General features: G+C 38.4%; 1 protein-coding gene across 1 annotated transcript in view; it reads right to left on the bottom strand.

The window, feature by feature from the left end:
• The window catches only part of osbpl10a (oxysterol binding protein-like 10a), a 100,487-nt gene extending 89,848 nt beyond the window's left edge, over positions 1-10,639 (bottom strand). Inside the window, exon 1 of the mRNA XM_076879305.1 lies at positions 10,005-10,639. Coding sequence (XP_076735420.1) covers positions 10,005-10,282 — 278 coding nt within the window. The 5' untranslated portion in view covers positions 10,283-10,639. The remainder of the gene's footprint in view (positions 1-10,004) is intronic.
• Between the last annotated feature and the right edge of the window lie 7,360 nt (positions 10,640-17,999).

The following is a 17,999-nucleotide window of genomic DNA, read 5'->3' as shown; positions in this document are numbered from 1 at the left end:
TTGAGATGGTAGCATCACACTGTTGCTGCAGATTTGTTGGCTACATAACCATGATGAAAATCTCCTGTTTCACCACATCCCAAACATCCTCTACTCAAAGCACCACCCATAGTTGTTCATACCAAGCAGGATGGTTTCATGCTGTCATCAGAATCATCTTTTTTCCCCATGTTATTTATGCCAAATTCTGATCCTCGTCCAAATGTCTCAGGACAAATCATGACTCATCAGAACCAGACAACGTTTTTCCAATTTCCCATTGTCCATTTTGATGAGGTCATTGTGAATTGTAGTTTTCTGTTCTTAGTTTGCGGGCGTGGCACCCAGTGTGGTCTTCTGCTGCTGTAGTCCATCTGCTTCAAGGTCCAAACCTTGCTTGAAGCAATCTATCCAAACCTCTCTAAAAATCACTAGATATATATATTTATTTTTTTTATTTCGGGATGATTGTGCAGGAAAATCCAATCCCAACAGATCAGTAGCTTCTGAAAAACTCGCACTAGCCCAGCTGGCAGCAACATCCATGCCACATTCAGTGACTCAAATCTCCTTTCCTCTCCTTTCTGATACTCAGTGTGACGTTGAGCAGGTCATCCTAACCATACCTAGATCCACAAATGCATGGACTTGATTTGCTGATAAATCATGTTTTAACATGCAACTAAATAGATGTATGTAATAAAGTAGCTGGTGAGTGTAAGCTCATCATTCACAATCTCTTAACTCTTGTTTGCTTCCACAAACGTATCATCATAATAAAACTTTACCATCTGACGTTTTTAAACATCTAAACATTTCAGGCTGTACTTTTTGACCAGCTGCCATATCAGGGACATGGAATAGTTTCACAAGTGGGGGCAATGAAACTATTAAAAGGCTTTGTTAAAACCAGATGTTATTTTAAGCATTCCTAAAAGTATACAAGAAAACTACACACAAGAAAACCAAACAAGATATGAAGGAAAGGGGAAATGCAAAATGCTAACTCATTTCCCTTTCCCCTGCACTCTAATATCAAAGCTGGCCTTACAAAAAACAGAAAATTAGAACAGAAACCCAAGAAACAGCAAAAAGACAGGAGATACAGCCATTAAACAGACAGAAATATATCAACATGAAGCCAAGCTAATGCCTGCAGTTTTCTTCCCCTTTTCAGACACAGAAACACCCACCAGAGCTGCACCACCCCGACTCACAGCTTTGATCAAAGAAGCACAGCAGAGCTCCTTTTCCACTGAGTGCAAGTGCAAAGAAATTATTTGTTCATCACAGTACATCCCCCACCCTGCAGAGCACTTACGAAGACATGGATATAACATCTACACAACGCTCACAGCTTCTTATACAGGAAGACGGTCTAAAATGGAAATTGAGAAAGAGCTATAAATGGTATGAATTGTGTGATTGGCACACACTTCATACATATGCCGATAACCAAATTACAAAGAATTAAGTTAGATATCTGCTCCATGGAATGATGAATGTTACAACTGATTTACAGCAGCAGAAGGTGACGTTGTTTTTCCATTTTTTTTAAAGTGTGTCGTCAACATTCGTCCCCCTGGAAACTAGCCGTGCGCTACAATCCACAATCAAAAGCTCACATTTCTACTTTTAAAATGACAAAAAGCATGTCCACTAGCGTGAAATGATCACACAGTAACCACTTGCAGGTAATGCATGACTTCAAAATGCAGACAGAAAAAGCTGCGAGAGGTAAACCAGGCCTCACAGATGGTACTTATGTGTCTGTAATAAATAAGCTGAGTATTTTCCTATCATTGCAGACATGCTAAATATGTTCCGAGTGTCTTTAAGTGGGAACACTTCACTGTGGCAAACTGATTGTTTAGTCTGAGAGGCCGGAGAATGCATAATGTCAACCTATTAATTCTCAAATGGACTCTCGTGGCTTCTAGGGCAGCATTAAGAAGGAGATGAGTTCTCGTATGTGTGTGTTTGTCTGCACATTCAAAGGCTTCCTGACCAATCAGACTTCTGCACCTTTAAGTTTTAGTCATAGTCTCATTTCTACACAGAGCTGTTTGAGAATTAAGACTTGATTTAAGGATTTTTATAATGATTGTGTTCTTTTTTTCCTCCCATCCACTATATTCTTTACCAACTATCCACTCCTTTTCAGCGTGATAAGGATATAAAAGGCTTTAAAATAGTTACTGATTTACAAGCCATAGTCAAGGTCAAATTTGTTTATACAGCACATTTAAAACAGCAAAATATAGGCCAATTCAACTTAACACTAAAATCCAGGAAAACAGAACACAATACACAACATTAAAAGACAAAAATTTATTAAAATAAAATAGGATTTAAAATCTGAGCCAAGCAGATGTGCAGAGTTAGATCATTCCATATATTTAGTGCAAACATTTATATTTTGATCACCTCTCTGTTTTAATCTCATTTGAGGAATGTGTTAGAGCAACTGGTTACATGACCTCAGAGTTGTTACAGGTGTGTGAATGTGAAGCAGCTCAGACAGATAGGAAGTCAATCTGCAAATGATTGACAAATCATCAGAAGCACAGAAAAAACATAAGCACACACAACTAGAATAAACTCTAAAAACCTGTTACCCTTTATTCTCTCTTCTAAATAAGTTTGACTGTGCTCTGTGTTTGTTACAAAACCTGTCTGACAACACTTCCTCTTATGCATGCGAACACAACATACACCGTGTATGATAATCAACTGTTGAATAACAAGCAGCTTGCAAACAACACTTCCTCTATTAATCTTTGTGACACTGTGCAAAGTTTGCATCTGGGACATACGAAGGATAGATGGCATATTAATGATCTCTTTCATATTCAGCCACACTTTTTGTCAGTGCATGTAAGGACTTTTGTTGATATTAAAATGATTGTGCTACTTGGTTTCCTTAAATATAAAAACATCCCAAAGTTATCTTAAATACACTTCAGAGAGGGAGACCATTCCAACTGTAACACAGTAATAATCAGGGTGTAGGCCTGTTGCCAGTCCACCTATTTTATAGCCTCATAAGTTTCCAACTAACTTTAGCATATTGGCCATCAACATATGAGAAGTTAACCCATAGATGATAATGAAACATTTTCTGGGCACTTTGTCAATATCGCAGTAGGTAATTAATTAGGAAGTTGGATCAGCTGTCGTCAGAGAAACTGGCCTTTTTTCCCTCCACTTTATTGTTTGACATTTAAACTCAGCATTCTTCCTCTGGCTGTATTGAAATTTCTTACCAGCATTGTATTGACGGGAAAGCAACACGCTATCTGAGGAACTATATCAAAGACCTTTGTATGCAAACACTGATAGCAACGTCAGCGTCAGACATTGTCAGAGCGAACAAATGTTGTCAATAAATAAAATGTTTCAGTCGAGAAGTATGGACTTGCTTTGTAAGACAAAAATGTACATTTATTATTTCAAAATAAGCACTAAAAAGTTACCGCCGAGCATAGAAGCCAATTCAAGCTGCCACTATGGGTTCAAAATGTAAAGAGTACCCAACCCTAACTCCCACAGCTGCAGTCAATTTAGAATCACCAGCTAACTTAAGATGCATATGTTTAGGTTGTGGGAGGAAACACACGCAGGCAGCTAGAGAAAACACTTTGAACCATGTGATTTTTCTTTCATTTTTTTGAGAAACATAACTGATCCTTTATAACTGAGGTCATCTGAGAGGAAACTAGAAATGCCTCGCCCTCTTTGGAGTGTAGAAGACGTGGCTTGTGATGTTTTTGTCTTTTCTTTTTCTTTCATGTGAGATTGTGTAACGATCGGTGGCGCTTGATAATTAAAAAAATTAAACAGAGGAGTAAGTACTGCTCTTGTGTGTTGACTTTTGCCTTTGCGTTTTTCACACGTATGACACAGATGCGTGTGCTTACGCTGGTGGGAGGAGCTTATGACAGAGACAAGACTTGCTGAAAGAAGGCTGTTTTTTCTTGGGGGGTTTTTGGCTTTCCAGGATTCTGCAGTTTCAATGCTTATAATACTGAAACTCTTGTTAACAACCCCATCTGTTTATTGGTTTTGTATACACTGCCTTAGACCATTTATTCTTATTAACCACTTTTTTATGATACGCATTTCAATTAATCTCTACAGCACCTTCAGGCAAACTTTGAGCTCATTTGCTCTGTTGCACATTAAACTTCTTCCCTTCCAAAATCTTTCCTTTCATCAGTTCATCTGGGTATAAATGTGTCACTAGCTTTCCCATAATGGCACATTATTAAAGTCACACTGCCATTATTACAACAGTGTTATAATAAATGATTATTACTATATTACACTGACTGTGACTGTCATCAATGCTTAGGTTTAAAGGGTTTGAATCATTTACTATCCTTACAAGTATAGCACGCATTTCATATGTGCATATATAAACAAAACTGACTACTTAGCACATTTTCTTCACACAAACGCACACAGCACCTACTCAACATAACGGTACTTCACGCTGACACATGGCCGCCCACACAGTGGCAGAATTAGCTCCACTCAGGTCTCCTGCCCACCAAGACACGGCCTGCCAAACATGCACACACACACACACACTTTGTGTTCCTCCACGTGATGAAACGTGACTGACAATGTAATTACTCAAACAATGTCTTCCACCGGGGCACGGCCTCTCCTCCTTCAAACGTTTCTATTTTTACGCTGCGGGCACTTACGGATATTAACTGTGAGCTGAACACAACCTGAGGAAGGATGGAGCATCTGATCGTCTTCCTTCACAGGTATAAAAGAAACGGGTCATTTTAAAATCTGGTCCGGCTGCAAAAAGCCTTTCATTTTTAACCTAGCTGATTTATATTTCTCTACAGGCCCCCTCCCATAGTAAACCTCTAATAATATATATATATATAATATAAATCTTTATCCCAGGTGACAGCAAATGCTTTCCTGAGCTCAGAGAAAGATAGAGAACTACAGCATAGGGTGTAAAAATCACTTACTGTGAAGAAATATGAACAAAGGCTCAAAACACAACAGTGAACCCACCATTCAGTCCTGATTCATTTCAAAACTAAATAATCTTGAAATTAAATAAATAAATAAAACGTTGCTGTAGCAGAATGACATTTTTACTAAAGATATTCTAAAGAAATAATCTTGCTGGAATAGATTATTTTAAAAATAATTACATTGGCTGCAATGGTTTCTGCTTTAAAAGCTTTAAAACGAGCTAAAAATAGAAATACCATAAACAATAACAAAAGTAATGCTTTCTGACCTTCATGTTGACATATTATCAACATTACAGTTTTTCAGGGGTGGGGTGGGGGAGTTTGTTGTTTTTGTTTTGTTTTGCTTTAATGAAAGGACTACAAGTACTTCCAGTTAATTGTTTCAGTGTTCCTGGGTTTGTGACATATTGGCCTTTCACAGCACAACACATTAAAATAAGCCATCAAGGGTGAAAACTCCGGTCAATGCAAGATTTACAGAATAATTATGAATGTCAACCCATGGATCACCCATGTTTTCCTCTTCATGGGTGATCCAATCAAACTTAAGAGTGCAAAAGGTTTAACATGGCAGATTTCAATTGTACTTTAAGCACTCTTTGGATAACTCTGCAATTTAAGCTAAATATTAATATTTAATATTAAATCATCTCAAAATGCAATTGCATATAATGCTGTAAAAGAAAAAAAGAAGAAGAAAAAGAATAAATGAATATTCCACTACAGCAGATTCCTTTGAAAAACTGCTATCTGTTGGTGCATCCTCCAGTGAGTCACCCCTCTTTTACCCATACCTGCAAATCTCTGCACAGAGCTCACAGCAATCATGTTCATTTACTTTATTTACTGATATCTGCAGTAAAAGTTCAGAGTTTAAGAGTCAAGAAACGTGCCTGTAAGACCAAGTGTGGCTTCTCTGCCAGCAGCGACACCATTAGCTGCAAAGCCAACAAACCTAAGTGCACATAATAATTTCTTGATACTAAGAGTTTGCAACTGCAGGATGTCACAGACGGCAGCTGCAAAGCTGAACCACAGTTCAAGGATTTTAAACAACAAGTTGCAGATCCCACCTTTGTGGGGAATTCTCATGGAGACGATGCATAAGTGCTCCATATGACTGTTTCTATCATTTCTTTCTCCTGTAAAACTCCCCTTTTCATTGTCTCTGTTTTTTACACCGAAACAGGTGCCTGGTGACGCAATGAAATGTGGGAATGGATCAGATCCTGATCATCCCCTTCGCAGTGTTATCTCTACAGTCACAGAAGCACAAGTACTGAAAGTGAAAGTCGATTTGCTCCTGGCAGATTGCACCGTGTTCCACACCATCCATAAACGGACTCCCTACATCCAGAAGATTATATTTCCCTGAGAACATTAAGACAGTGTCTGCTGATTTGTTCTTACTTCAGCATGGTGTTTACAGTGCTTACATTTATTAGAGCACCACACAATGTAAGGTTCATGTCACAGCTGCCATAAATTAAAAGCACTGGTAATTACCAAAATATTTTTTTATGTTTCTGTAATGGTTAATCCACCAGCATGCACAAGCTCTTTAATCCAAATGACAGTTTTAATGCTAAAATATAGTTATTGTTGTTATCCATGAATTTTCTAATTTACTGTTTGACAAAAACAAAAGCATAAAAAAAAGGCATGCACAGCATTCTTTTTTGGATTAGACACTAAATTAAAGTTATTTACTTCCATTCATGAGCAGAAAAATCTGTCTTACTAGTTGAATGTTGCACTTGATTAATTTCTGGATTCTCAGTGACAACTTTCGTCTTTTATTAAGAGAGTGCACTAAAATTCCTAAATCCACATCCAGAACTCTAAAACTTTATTACTTCTAGCCCCAGCTCTGGAAACACATTCTTCATTTAAAGTTATCCTACAAGCAAACAGAGGATCAAACAGTCCTTCTTGGTAGTGATAATAAGATGACTCCAGGAATCACCTTAATTCACTTATATAGCTTTAACTGAATTTCAGGTAGAGATAATCATCACTGCTTTGATTAGTCACATCGTGGCAGTGTTCTGTACGTGAAAAAAACAAAAACAGAGCAAAGCAAAGTCTGATTGCTAAACTCTTTTCCTCCTTCAAGAGCCAAAAAATACAATTTAAAAATTATGAATTTGAATTCAAATGAAACTACTTTGTACATTTTGTCGTCATTACTAATGTTAGGGCTATGAGCAGTAGCAATAAGCCTACTGACCCATGTTAGTATAGTTTCAAAGACAATCTAAATGGAAACTAAAAGCCATCTCAGCTCCAGGCTATGTTTTCAAGATGTTTTAGTCACTGCTCCCCGTCTGTGCTGAAACACTCTTTCAGCTTGAGGTCTTGGCGCTTGCTCAAGTCAATGAAGTTAAAGGATTCTCTCCTGCGAAGCTACACCTTTACCCTATAGGCACTTTGAAATTGACACTGGACAGGCAGCATCACCCACAAAGGCCAAACCAATTTGGTAATGCCCTTTCGTCTGTACAAAGATCAGAAATCAGCACACCCGTGCACATGGCAGACCGTACTATTTGATTAAAACGCGCTTCACAGGCTACATGTGACAAATCCCACGAGAACATCACGCACATTTAAGGCTTCCTTTAATCAGTGCCACCTCGCTTTGATCGCTCTGAAATGAAGGTTTGTCTCGCTGTCCCACAAGTGTTCCTGCGGGTACGTATCAAGATGCAGTTCGTTGCATCGTCTGTCAGTTTGATGGGAGAGCAGGGACGAGTCAGTCTTTCCTCCGCCTTCCTACACCGCCCCTCAACACAAACAAACCCCACACAACGTGAGCTTCCCTCTCCTCTGCAGCAGTGCCACTGTACACAATGGGATGCTCCAAGTCGCTTAGTTCTTCTTTACCCACACACAAAACTAATTGCACTGCCAAACGCAGAGATCCTGCATAATTCATGTTAGCTGTTCGGACCGCGGGGGGAAGAAAAACAAGAATGAAAAGAAAGTCCAACCCAGGGGAAGATGTTTCACATGTGACTCACATTGACTTAAAATTAAAAACACAGCTTCTCATAAAAACCTCTCTCTGTATTTGTCTGTGTCTGAGATGAGGAAATCGGACAGGGCGGCGTGATGGCATATAAATTCTGGATGAGGTACAGGCACTTTTTGAGAATTGCACTGCTGTGAAGATGTTATATACTTCATTACAAGAGTGCCTGCACTGATTCAGGAGCAGCGGAATTACAGATTGTCACAGTATATGGGAATAATATCAGTACAGATCAGCAACTGCAAAAAGCTGTACAGACGGGCAGGCGTAAGTGTACAGTGTGTCCACAGTTTCAGGAAACACAAACACTTTGTGGCAGCAGGGTCTCATTCTTGCGCGTTAGCCACTTTTCATTGTCCTTTCTAATCTTTTTTAATGTCAGCAAGACTTCATTTTGTCCACCTTGACCTTTGTGTTATCCACATTTTATTAGCCAAACACCAGTTGGTTAAAACAAAGTAACAATGATTGTTAGTTAGTCGTTTGGCACTTTCCCGTTAATCAAACTGCATGATATCTGATTGGCTTCAGTTTCAGTCCTATTCAGTTGTAGTGAAGGCCACAGAGCTGCTAAAGGTGGAGACCTGCACAAGCTGGAGGAAAATACTAGAAACTATGGCTGAATTAATTCGATTTTTCTGGGGAAAATAAATAAGAGTGTGCTGATGGCGTTGTGCTACCTGGTATAGCGTGTCGTCTATTAATGTGAAGGTCGGTTGTTTGACCCCTGGCACCAACCTGCATGTCAAAGTATTGTTGGGTAAGATACCGAAGCCCAGTTTTCCCCTGACCCAATGTTAGGTTAAAGTGCTTAGTCATAGAAAAGCACTTGTATAAATGATTTAATAGGTGAATGACACTTTCAGTTGTCAAATTGAGAAGAAAAACACCATCTAAGCACCTTTTATTAGTTAGTTTAGTAGCCGTTTCTCTTATAACTGGATGTGTAGTGGCAAAAGTTTAAGAACCACTGCTGTAATCAGTCGTGTTGTTTGAAGCGCACTTATAACATGTAATAAAAATGAAGGCTAATGTTTACCGCCAACTTAACCATTCAGTACTCTGCCACAACATAAGGATGGCTCCCTATGTTATGTCATGCTGAGAAGAGGCCCTGATACAAACTCATGAAACACTGAAGACACTTCATCTCTCAGCTGGCTTGGGAATGCCTTGGGTTCCCCTCCAGAAGAGATGGAAGAGTATCTCTGCTCAGATTGCTGCCCCCACAACCCAGACCCACATAAGTAGCAGAAAACAGATGGATGGCTAACTTTTTTTTTTTTTTAAATAAACCAATATCTTTAATGAGATCGATAGTTAAGAATTTAAGAGGGCTATTTTAAAGGGGGAACAATTAATCCGGTAGCTCTAAAATGTATTGACAGATGATGAATCAGCACCAACTTTGACAAATGATTAATTACTTTGGCATTTTCCAATTCCATCATTGTTTTCAGTTGAGTAATCTCTAATCCTAATTTAATTTATACATTTTTTAAATTATTGCTCAAGTGTTCCAAAATAGTTTAAAACTTTTACTCTGAGTTCTGAGAATGCAAGTTAGGAAACCAGGCTTTCAAAACCCCCAAAGATATTAACTTTATTATAAGAACAGACCAAGAAAAGCAGCAAATCTGATGTTTCTGAAAATACTTTAGCAATTAATATAATAACATAATATACTGGAAATTACAAGAATTTTAGAGGATTATTATTATAAGTATTATTTAATGACAGTTTTTGTTTTCTAACATCTCTTTTGCCCATTATGTAAGTCAGCCCATGAAGACAGCGATCAAACAAACTAATTCATCAGCAGGCGTCCAGACTTGTGTGATTTTGAACCCCCTCCCCCTCGCAGTGACGTGGTGGTAAAAGTGCAACGTGGACGGGGCAAATAACAACACGAAGCCTCACCTGGGGCATGAACCGAAACTAAATCATGTGTCAAACGTCCCCGACCCCATCCACGTGCTTACCTGTTCTGCCAGCCTTGGATCAGGTTGGTGTATTTGCTCAGGACTCCTTCCAGCTGCCTCTTGCGCGCCTGCTGCTGTTGCTGCAAATTCATGCTGTTCCCCAGCACAGTTGCCCGACTGCCTCCCGCTACAGCCGAGCCTCCCAGGGAGCCGGAGCCGGGGCTGTGCGACCCGGGCCGCCCACCGGGCTTCCTCGATGATGAGCTCCCGCGGAGGTCCGCGGAGGAAGAGTTTGTTTTGTTGGTCCCGGGATGCGGACTGCAGAGCGTCTTGTCCATCCTGGCGACGGGACGGCACACAGCAGGAGGAGGAGCAGGAAGAGAGGGGAGGAGGGAAAGGAATGGACCAGAAGCAGCAGCAGAAGAGATTTTTAGCAAAGCATAAGTGCTAAACGGGGTTGTGTTTGTCTGCTAAACTAAAGCAGAGGCAGTGGATGTGCAGAAACTGCGCTGCGCGGCGGCTTTATGCGTCCCTCGGTGCGTGACACAGCTGACATATTCCTCGATGGTGTTTGAGTCCCGCTCTGTCCTCTGCAGTGCGCGGCTGTGTGGCAATGTGGGTCTCATCCACCGTTTTTCTGGTAGGAAGGACAGCAGAGCGCAGACACTCCCACTCTACTCTAGACCTGCCCCCGGATATTACCTACTATGCACTCTCCTATGAAACGTATCGTCAGACACCCCCCCCCTCCGTCCAAAAAAAAAAATTGGAAAGGGCAGGAAAAGCCTCACATGACACATATTTAAGCTGATACGCATGACTTTTTTTGTGAACAGTGACAGCTCACTATGTGCATGTATGCATGCCTAAACTACAATAATTGTGGATGAATAAAAACACAACTATACTGACGGAATGTTATAGGAAAGAAAATCCCCCTAAAGTCCCTAAAGCTTCACTAAAGGCGCACTTTAGGGGGACTTCTGTGGAGATAGTCTGTCTAAATATAAAACAATGTGTGTTGGCTTTGACAAATAAATGCCGATAAACTAAAAAGTCTGGATTTGACCAAGAGAGTGTAGAGTTTAGAGGTGCAGCTTGTTTGTGAGTCTGTCTGCCTTCAGTTTTGTATTTAATAGCTGAAAAGCATGCTTTATTGTGTTGGGATCAGGTGACTGACTTGATCATTGAAGAATATTCCTGTCAAAGTTCACCAGAAGGCCACAAACACAGGACAAGCTCAAAACGTTTTGCAGTTTTAATGGGCAGATGAACAACAGCTAGGAATCCCTACAGCAGGGGTTAGTGTGAGGTAAGATGTTCAGGTAAGTTTAATACAGTTCAACTCAATTTAGTTTTATTTCTATAGCACCAAATCACAGTAGCAGTTACCTCACAACACTTTGTTAATGTAAAGTAAAATCCTGCAATAACAGATAGAAAACCCCAGCAATCAGTTTTAAAGATTTTTATTGGCAGTTCACTACATGTACAGGACCTACAGGATATACTATAAGCAAGTACTTGGTAATAGTGGCAAGGGAAAAAACTCCCTTTAAAACCAGCAGAACCAGGCTCAGGAAGGGGCAGCCAAGTCCACCACTAGTTGTGGCTGAGGATAGGGAGACAGAACCGACAACAAGTTGTAGAGCTCAGTAATAAGGGGACTAGTTCAGGTCTTGGATATCCAATACTAAAGTCTTTGAAATGAGCAAGGGGAGAGTGGATCAGACAGATCTGCACATATCCAGTTGAGAATGAGACAGACTTTCCAACATGTTCCCACATTAGTAGGCTAACAATTTGGTGACAGGTTGTGGTTTTGGGAGTATAAATACTGCATTGAATGAAGATAAGAGACAGGTGTGCCCATTCAGGGTTTCCTGTGACCACACCTGCCACTGAAGGACACTGGTTCGTTTAGATCCATCTCCATATTCAAACGGACAGGGGAGAGAGAGAGAAGACAGGACCATATCAAAGCAATATCATTGCCTCAATCATGGCTGACATGTTGTTTGCTTCGGATTATCAGCTGATTTTCTCCTTCACCATCATTTATATTTCCCACCAAGGTACAAATTAATCTTGGTTTTATCTTTACAACTGTTTTTTTCCCCATAACTGTGCAGGCTTCTTTAGATGTTTTCTTCAAAAAAAAATAATCTTGGCTTCCTGTTCCTGAGTGTTAAAGTAGTTTGTACCCTGCTGATTTTTCCATCTCTAAAGTGCTCTCTGTGATAGGTTTATTCTAGTTTTTCAACCTAATGGTGGCCTCCCTCACTTGCACTGAAATCTCTTTGGCACTCATGTTTACAGATAAAATAAAAAGTAAAGGAAACATTTCCTCACCTGACCACGAATCTGCTCAATCAGTCAAGTGTTAATTTAATTTTGAGCTTCTGAAAATGGGTGATTCTGTATTTAAAAAAAAAAAAAAAGTCTCCATAATTTTTTTGTTATTAAGCCCATCGAATTTAAGCTGAAGGTCTGCACTTCAATTACATTTTGGCTTATTTGATTTAAGATTCACTGTGGTGGTAGTGTAAAAACGAAGAACTAAAAAAATGTGTCTTTGCCTAACAAATTATGGACCTAAGTGTACAGCAATTATTCAATCTATAGTCTATATTAATACCACAAATGTCATGGGATGAGAGGCAAAGTACGTCCTGAATAGGTAAGAAATACAAACAACAATTCATGCTTATTCATGATAAATTAACCTAATCTCATGATAATAAAATAACATGTCACAATCAACACACGTTTATACTCATAAGCAGACTAGTGCAATGCATACTTGCCAGTGCAGCACAGTCATGATTAAGAATAAAGGTCCAATCCAAATAAAGCAACAAAAAAGTTACACAAGCAGCAGAAAAAGGAAGGAAGCCCTTACTAGATAGCTTGTTTTATTTCACAGTCGCTTTGTGAGAGAGAAGCATGTGAGAGGATGTAGTTTAGTGTGAACGGGGGGATCTCTTCTTTGACTGCTTCATTTGTAGCATTATGGCCCTGTGAGGTGACTCTTTACACTTTAAAAAAGCAAGTATTTACAACTGGATTAACATTAAAATAAAATGTAGAAAAATATTATAATTGTGAACCAGACTGGTGTATTGTTACACGAAAGCTATATAGCTAAATGTATGGCACCAGATGATTAACTCTGCTGAAAATGGCTGGTGTTGCACATTGCAAACTGAAACAATAAAAAATATACATATGCACAAATGCACATTAAATAAATCTAAAGGTTATAACAATATTCACCGTGATCTCAGTGTCAGTTTTTAAAATTATTGGTACTCTGTTTCAGTCACTAAAATTCTGGCTATAAACTTCATATATTCTACCTGTGAGTGAGATTTAATTTTCTCATTATTAAAGGAAAGTCCTTGTGAGAGATGCGCAAAAGATCTTTCTGTATACAGTATGTGCCAGAATGAAACGATTCAGGTGTGTTTCAGCGAACATTTGATAGCTTTTGATTTATTTATTTTTTCCCAGAGGAAGTTAAAACACAATACACGGCTGAGTCATTTTTTACATGAGAGAAAGGATGTTAGGAACCCATTTATGTGTAAAACTTTCTCGTATAATACACAAAAACTACTGGTACACAGGTTACATTTTAAGATGTTATTACTTTAAAAATTGTGCCCTGGGTATTTAAGCACTAGTAATGCCAAGCAACAGTATTTTTTTTTAATAATCATTGCTGTAAAAACATTGCACAAGAACCACCATGCAGTAAATGCAGAAAGACTGTTAAAGAGATAACAGACATGGACATCAACTACAAATAGCATTTTTTTGAACTGCAGATTCTGCTTTACTCTGCAATTTCTGTGGCCCGAAGAGAGATTACATCCAACCAACTCAGTAGACTACATAGTATAGTGTCACTTTATATTTTACTTGCATGGCTCACTTTCATTTTTATAATCCAGGAAACTAAATAATATGAGGAAAGACTTTTTTTCTGTGAGCAGATATGGTAAAAGAGACTTGACACCAAAGAAGTATTAGTTTGAAATTACTTGAGATAGAAGCATGGATATATTTCTAATCAAAGCATTATATAACCTATTTGTGCACATACCCTCACAATCACAACCATGACAACCAGGGTGAAAAGGACACTTTAATGAAGACAAGACTGAAGACTATTGCAGGCCATTAAGAAGAGACTGAGATTGCACTGAGAAATCGAAGGCGTGCCGCAATGAATCTCCACAAGATGCTTAACAGGGCACAGAGAGATACTGGCTGCTTGTAAAGCAGAGCAGGTCAGCCACTAATCAGAAGGTCGGTGGTTCGATCCCAAGGCTGCATCCTGGCTGCATGCCAAATATCCTTGGGCAAGATACTAACCCCATGTTTGCCTACTGGTGGTGGGCAGAGGGCCCAGTGGCGCCTGTGTCCGGCAGCCTCGCCTCTGTCAGTGCGCCCCAGGGCAGCTGTGGCTACAATGTAGCTTGCTATCGCCAGTGTGTGAATGTGTGTGTGAATGGGTGAATGACTGAATGTAGTGTAAAGCGCTTTGGGGTCCTTAAGGACTAGAAAAGTGCTATACAAATACAGGCCATTTACCATTTACCAATATGAGAGAGAAAAAAAATCCTTGGGCAACAGAGAGTCAATGGTTTTGTTGTAGGCTCGTGCTTGAGGTCAAGGCGGCTTGATTCTGACAATGTTGGGGTTTTTGTTTGTTTGTTTTTTTTACAGTTGATGATACAGTAGCAGTACTAGTACCACAATCATAGTGCCATAATCCTATACATCACAGCGCTGACAACACTGTTATGTTAATGTGAAACTAATAGCTTTGACAAAATCACAAAATTTTGATGGGCCAGAAATGGGAAACTCTCTTTTTGATGTGATGGCATCAGGGCAGGCAAGACAAGCAGTGCTTTTCAGGTTAATCAATTAAAACCAAAGTTAAAGCGATGCCTGTCCATTGATCTTTTTTTATAATTTTAATAATTATTAGATTTTGCATTTTATAACAACAAAAACAAAAATACAACAATAAAGAACAAGAAAAAACAAAACAAAACAGTGAGGTTTTAACATCTGTTGCATTAAGCTGGAACGTCCGCTTCAGGTAGACAAATAGGTGCAAAAACTGTCCCATTTTTCCACCGAAGCTTCAGTCGCGTGATGTAACCTTCCCAACATCTTTTTTGCAAGAAACGTCTCAATCATTCTTTCTTTCCACTTTTTAAGTGTTGGAGTATGGGAGTCCTTCCAATGTGGAACTTCTCCTTTGTCTCCTAGTGGACACAATTTAGGTGATATGGGCAAGTTACAAGGTGTCCATCCCTGCATATATTTCAATACAGTTTTCCAAACTGGGAAAACCAGAGGGTATGTATCAAAGTACCTTTAGTTTGGTGGCATTTCCAACACTGGTCATCTATACCAACACTTTGTAGTTAGCTAAAAGTCAGAGTTGTCACACTGCTGGAGTAGATGCCTCAACACAGACCTTCAGTGACACTTTACTCAAGGATTTTGCATTAATAAACTTGGTAGACATATTTCTACCATAACATTGCCAGGGCAAAAGTTGTGGCTTTCCCAATCCTCTTTGTCTGACGGATACAGGAAAATGCTTAGGACACTGTCTGTAATTTCAGGCCAAATGTTTGGTCCTGCAGCCAACCAGCCCATGGAATACAGCACACAGGTGAACAAAGTGAGGCAGGAGTTTGTTGAATTCCCCTTGTGACTTTTATAGGCTTTCTTCCTGCTAAAGACTTTTGACAAGAAATTATTCATATTTGAGCTTTAATTCAACCTCTCTTTTAACCTATAGGTGGCAGTAAGTGGCTAAACTTGTGCCGTTTGGCTGGGATAACTGTCAGTTATCTCATTAAAACAGAATAATCCAGTACAGAGAAGCTGACACTATGATCACATGATCCAGGCCACAGGTGAAGATGAACAAACTAATGTCACAGTTTCCAAGCATTTCAGTTCAGTTCAGTTCAGTTCATTTTTATTTCAAACATTTCAAACATGTGCCTTCACAATCATTACAAAATATCATTCCATTATTTGTTTGAAAAGGAGTAGGCTGAAGTATTTACTTATTTGTCCCTACCCCCTCAAGTTTTACCTCTCATTCATTTAATTTTTTTTTGTCTTAAATTAAACAAACAACATATGAAACATATGAAGTAAAACAAAACATAACATACATAAATCAAAAACAAGAAATTAGCAAGCCCCACCACAGTATAGTTTCTTTCATATGAAAAATACAGAATGTGTATATTTGCAGATACACAAGTTATGGAAAAACAACAAAACAAAACAAAACAAAAAAACAAAAAAGAACCGCAACACCATTACCAGCAACATTACCGTCCTGGGTTAACCCCGTTTTCTTCATTCTTATACTTATTTAAAATTAGGTTTTTATATTTTACTTTAAACTGTTTTATGTGTATGGTCCCTGTACCCTACATTATTTATTAATCTAATGGCACTTTTCTGTATTATAGTTATTGTTTGTGTGTTACTTTTGTATGTGTTTCCCCAGACCTCTACACAGTAGCTCATATATGGCAGTAGTAAAGCACAGTATAAAATGTGCAGTGCTTTCCGATCCAACATATGCTTTGCTTTCCCCAGGACGGCAATGCCCCGTGCCAATTTCCCCCGAACATAAGTAATGTGTGGCTTCCAACAGAGCTTGTGGTCAATGATCACCCCAAGAAATTTTATTTCATTTACTCTTTCTAAATATACATTGTCAACACATATTTCTACTTCGATGTTTTTCTTTTGGTTTCCAAACAACATAAATTTGGTTTTATCTAGATTCAATGATAATGTATTTATATCAAACCACTTCTTTAATATCGTTAATTCCTGTGTGATCATTTCCAAAACCTGTGGCAACTCCACACCTGAACACAGTATATTTGTGTCATCTGCAAATATTACAAACTTTAAAATCTCCGATACTCTGCAGATATCATTTAAGTACATAATAAACACTTTTGGACCCAGTACTGAACCTTGAGGTACTCCACAAGCTATATCCATCAAATTAGATTTATATTCATTTATTTGTACATATTGTTGCCTATTCCCTACATAGCTTTTTAACCATTCCAAAACCACTCCCCTAAACCCGTACTTTTCCAGTTTTTTTAATAGACTTTCATGATTAACAGTATCAAACGCCTTCTTTAGATCTAAGAAAACTCCGAGCGCATACCTCTTATTATCCATACATTCCGTTATCTTTTCCATTAAATCTATCAGTGCCAAAGCTGTTGATCTGTTGCTTCTGAACCCATACTGACTATCTGTCATTAATTCATATTTTTCCACAAAACTGTCAAATCTTTTTATGAAGAGTTTTTCCAGTATCTTAGAGAACTGGGAGAGTATTGACACTGGTCTATAGTTTGTAAAATGATGTCTTTCACCAGTTTTGTAAATGGGAATAACTTTAGCAACTTTCATTTTTTGTGGAAAAACTCCTTTTTGAAACGACAAGTTGAATATATATTTTAATGGTTTTACGATACCATCAATAACTGTCTTTCATTCTTCATACAGTTATTTTCAATCATGTTTTATTTTTGTTGTTGAATATAATCGTTGTACCATTCACCTTGTCATTAGATGTCATAATAATTAATTATTGACACTATATTTTTGTTTGTAAAGCATTTGGTTTTCCTTTTTCTTGCCAGGTTGTATTTTTTGCACAAATGAAAATGACTCTGATAGATGTATGTTTTTAAAAACAAACACTGATAAGTCACAATCAGCATTTCTTAAAAGTGCTCTCTTTAGATATTCTGAACTATTTTTATCTGATACATATAGTTATAATACATATGTGGAGATGTATGAAATAAGCAGAACACATATGAATACCAATGTAAATAGATTTTCAACATTCTTTTTTACTTTAAGAGTGAAATATTGGAATAACTAAATAAGAAACGGTTAATGGCAGGTGTGTTGCTTTGTACATAAACTTTATCAATGTGCAGATTTGTCTGGATTGCTCCTGCT

The sequence above is a fragment of the Maylandia zebra genome, linkage group LG22, assembly GCF_041146795.1.
Source record: "Maylandia zebra isolate NMK-2024a linkage group LG22, Mzebra_GT3a, whole genome shotgun sequence".
NCBI classification, from domain to species: Eukaryota; Metazoa; Chordata; class Actinopteri; order Cichliformes; family Cichlidae; genus Maylandia; species Maylandia zebra.
The sequence above is the reverse complement of the archived record's forward strand: the minus strand, read 5'-3'. Positions and strand labels throughout refer to the sequence as shown.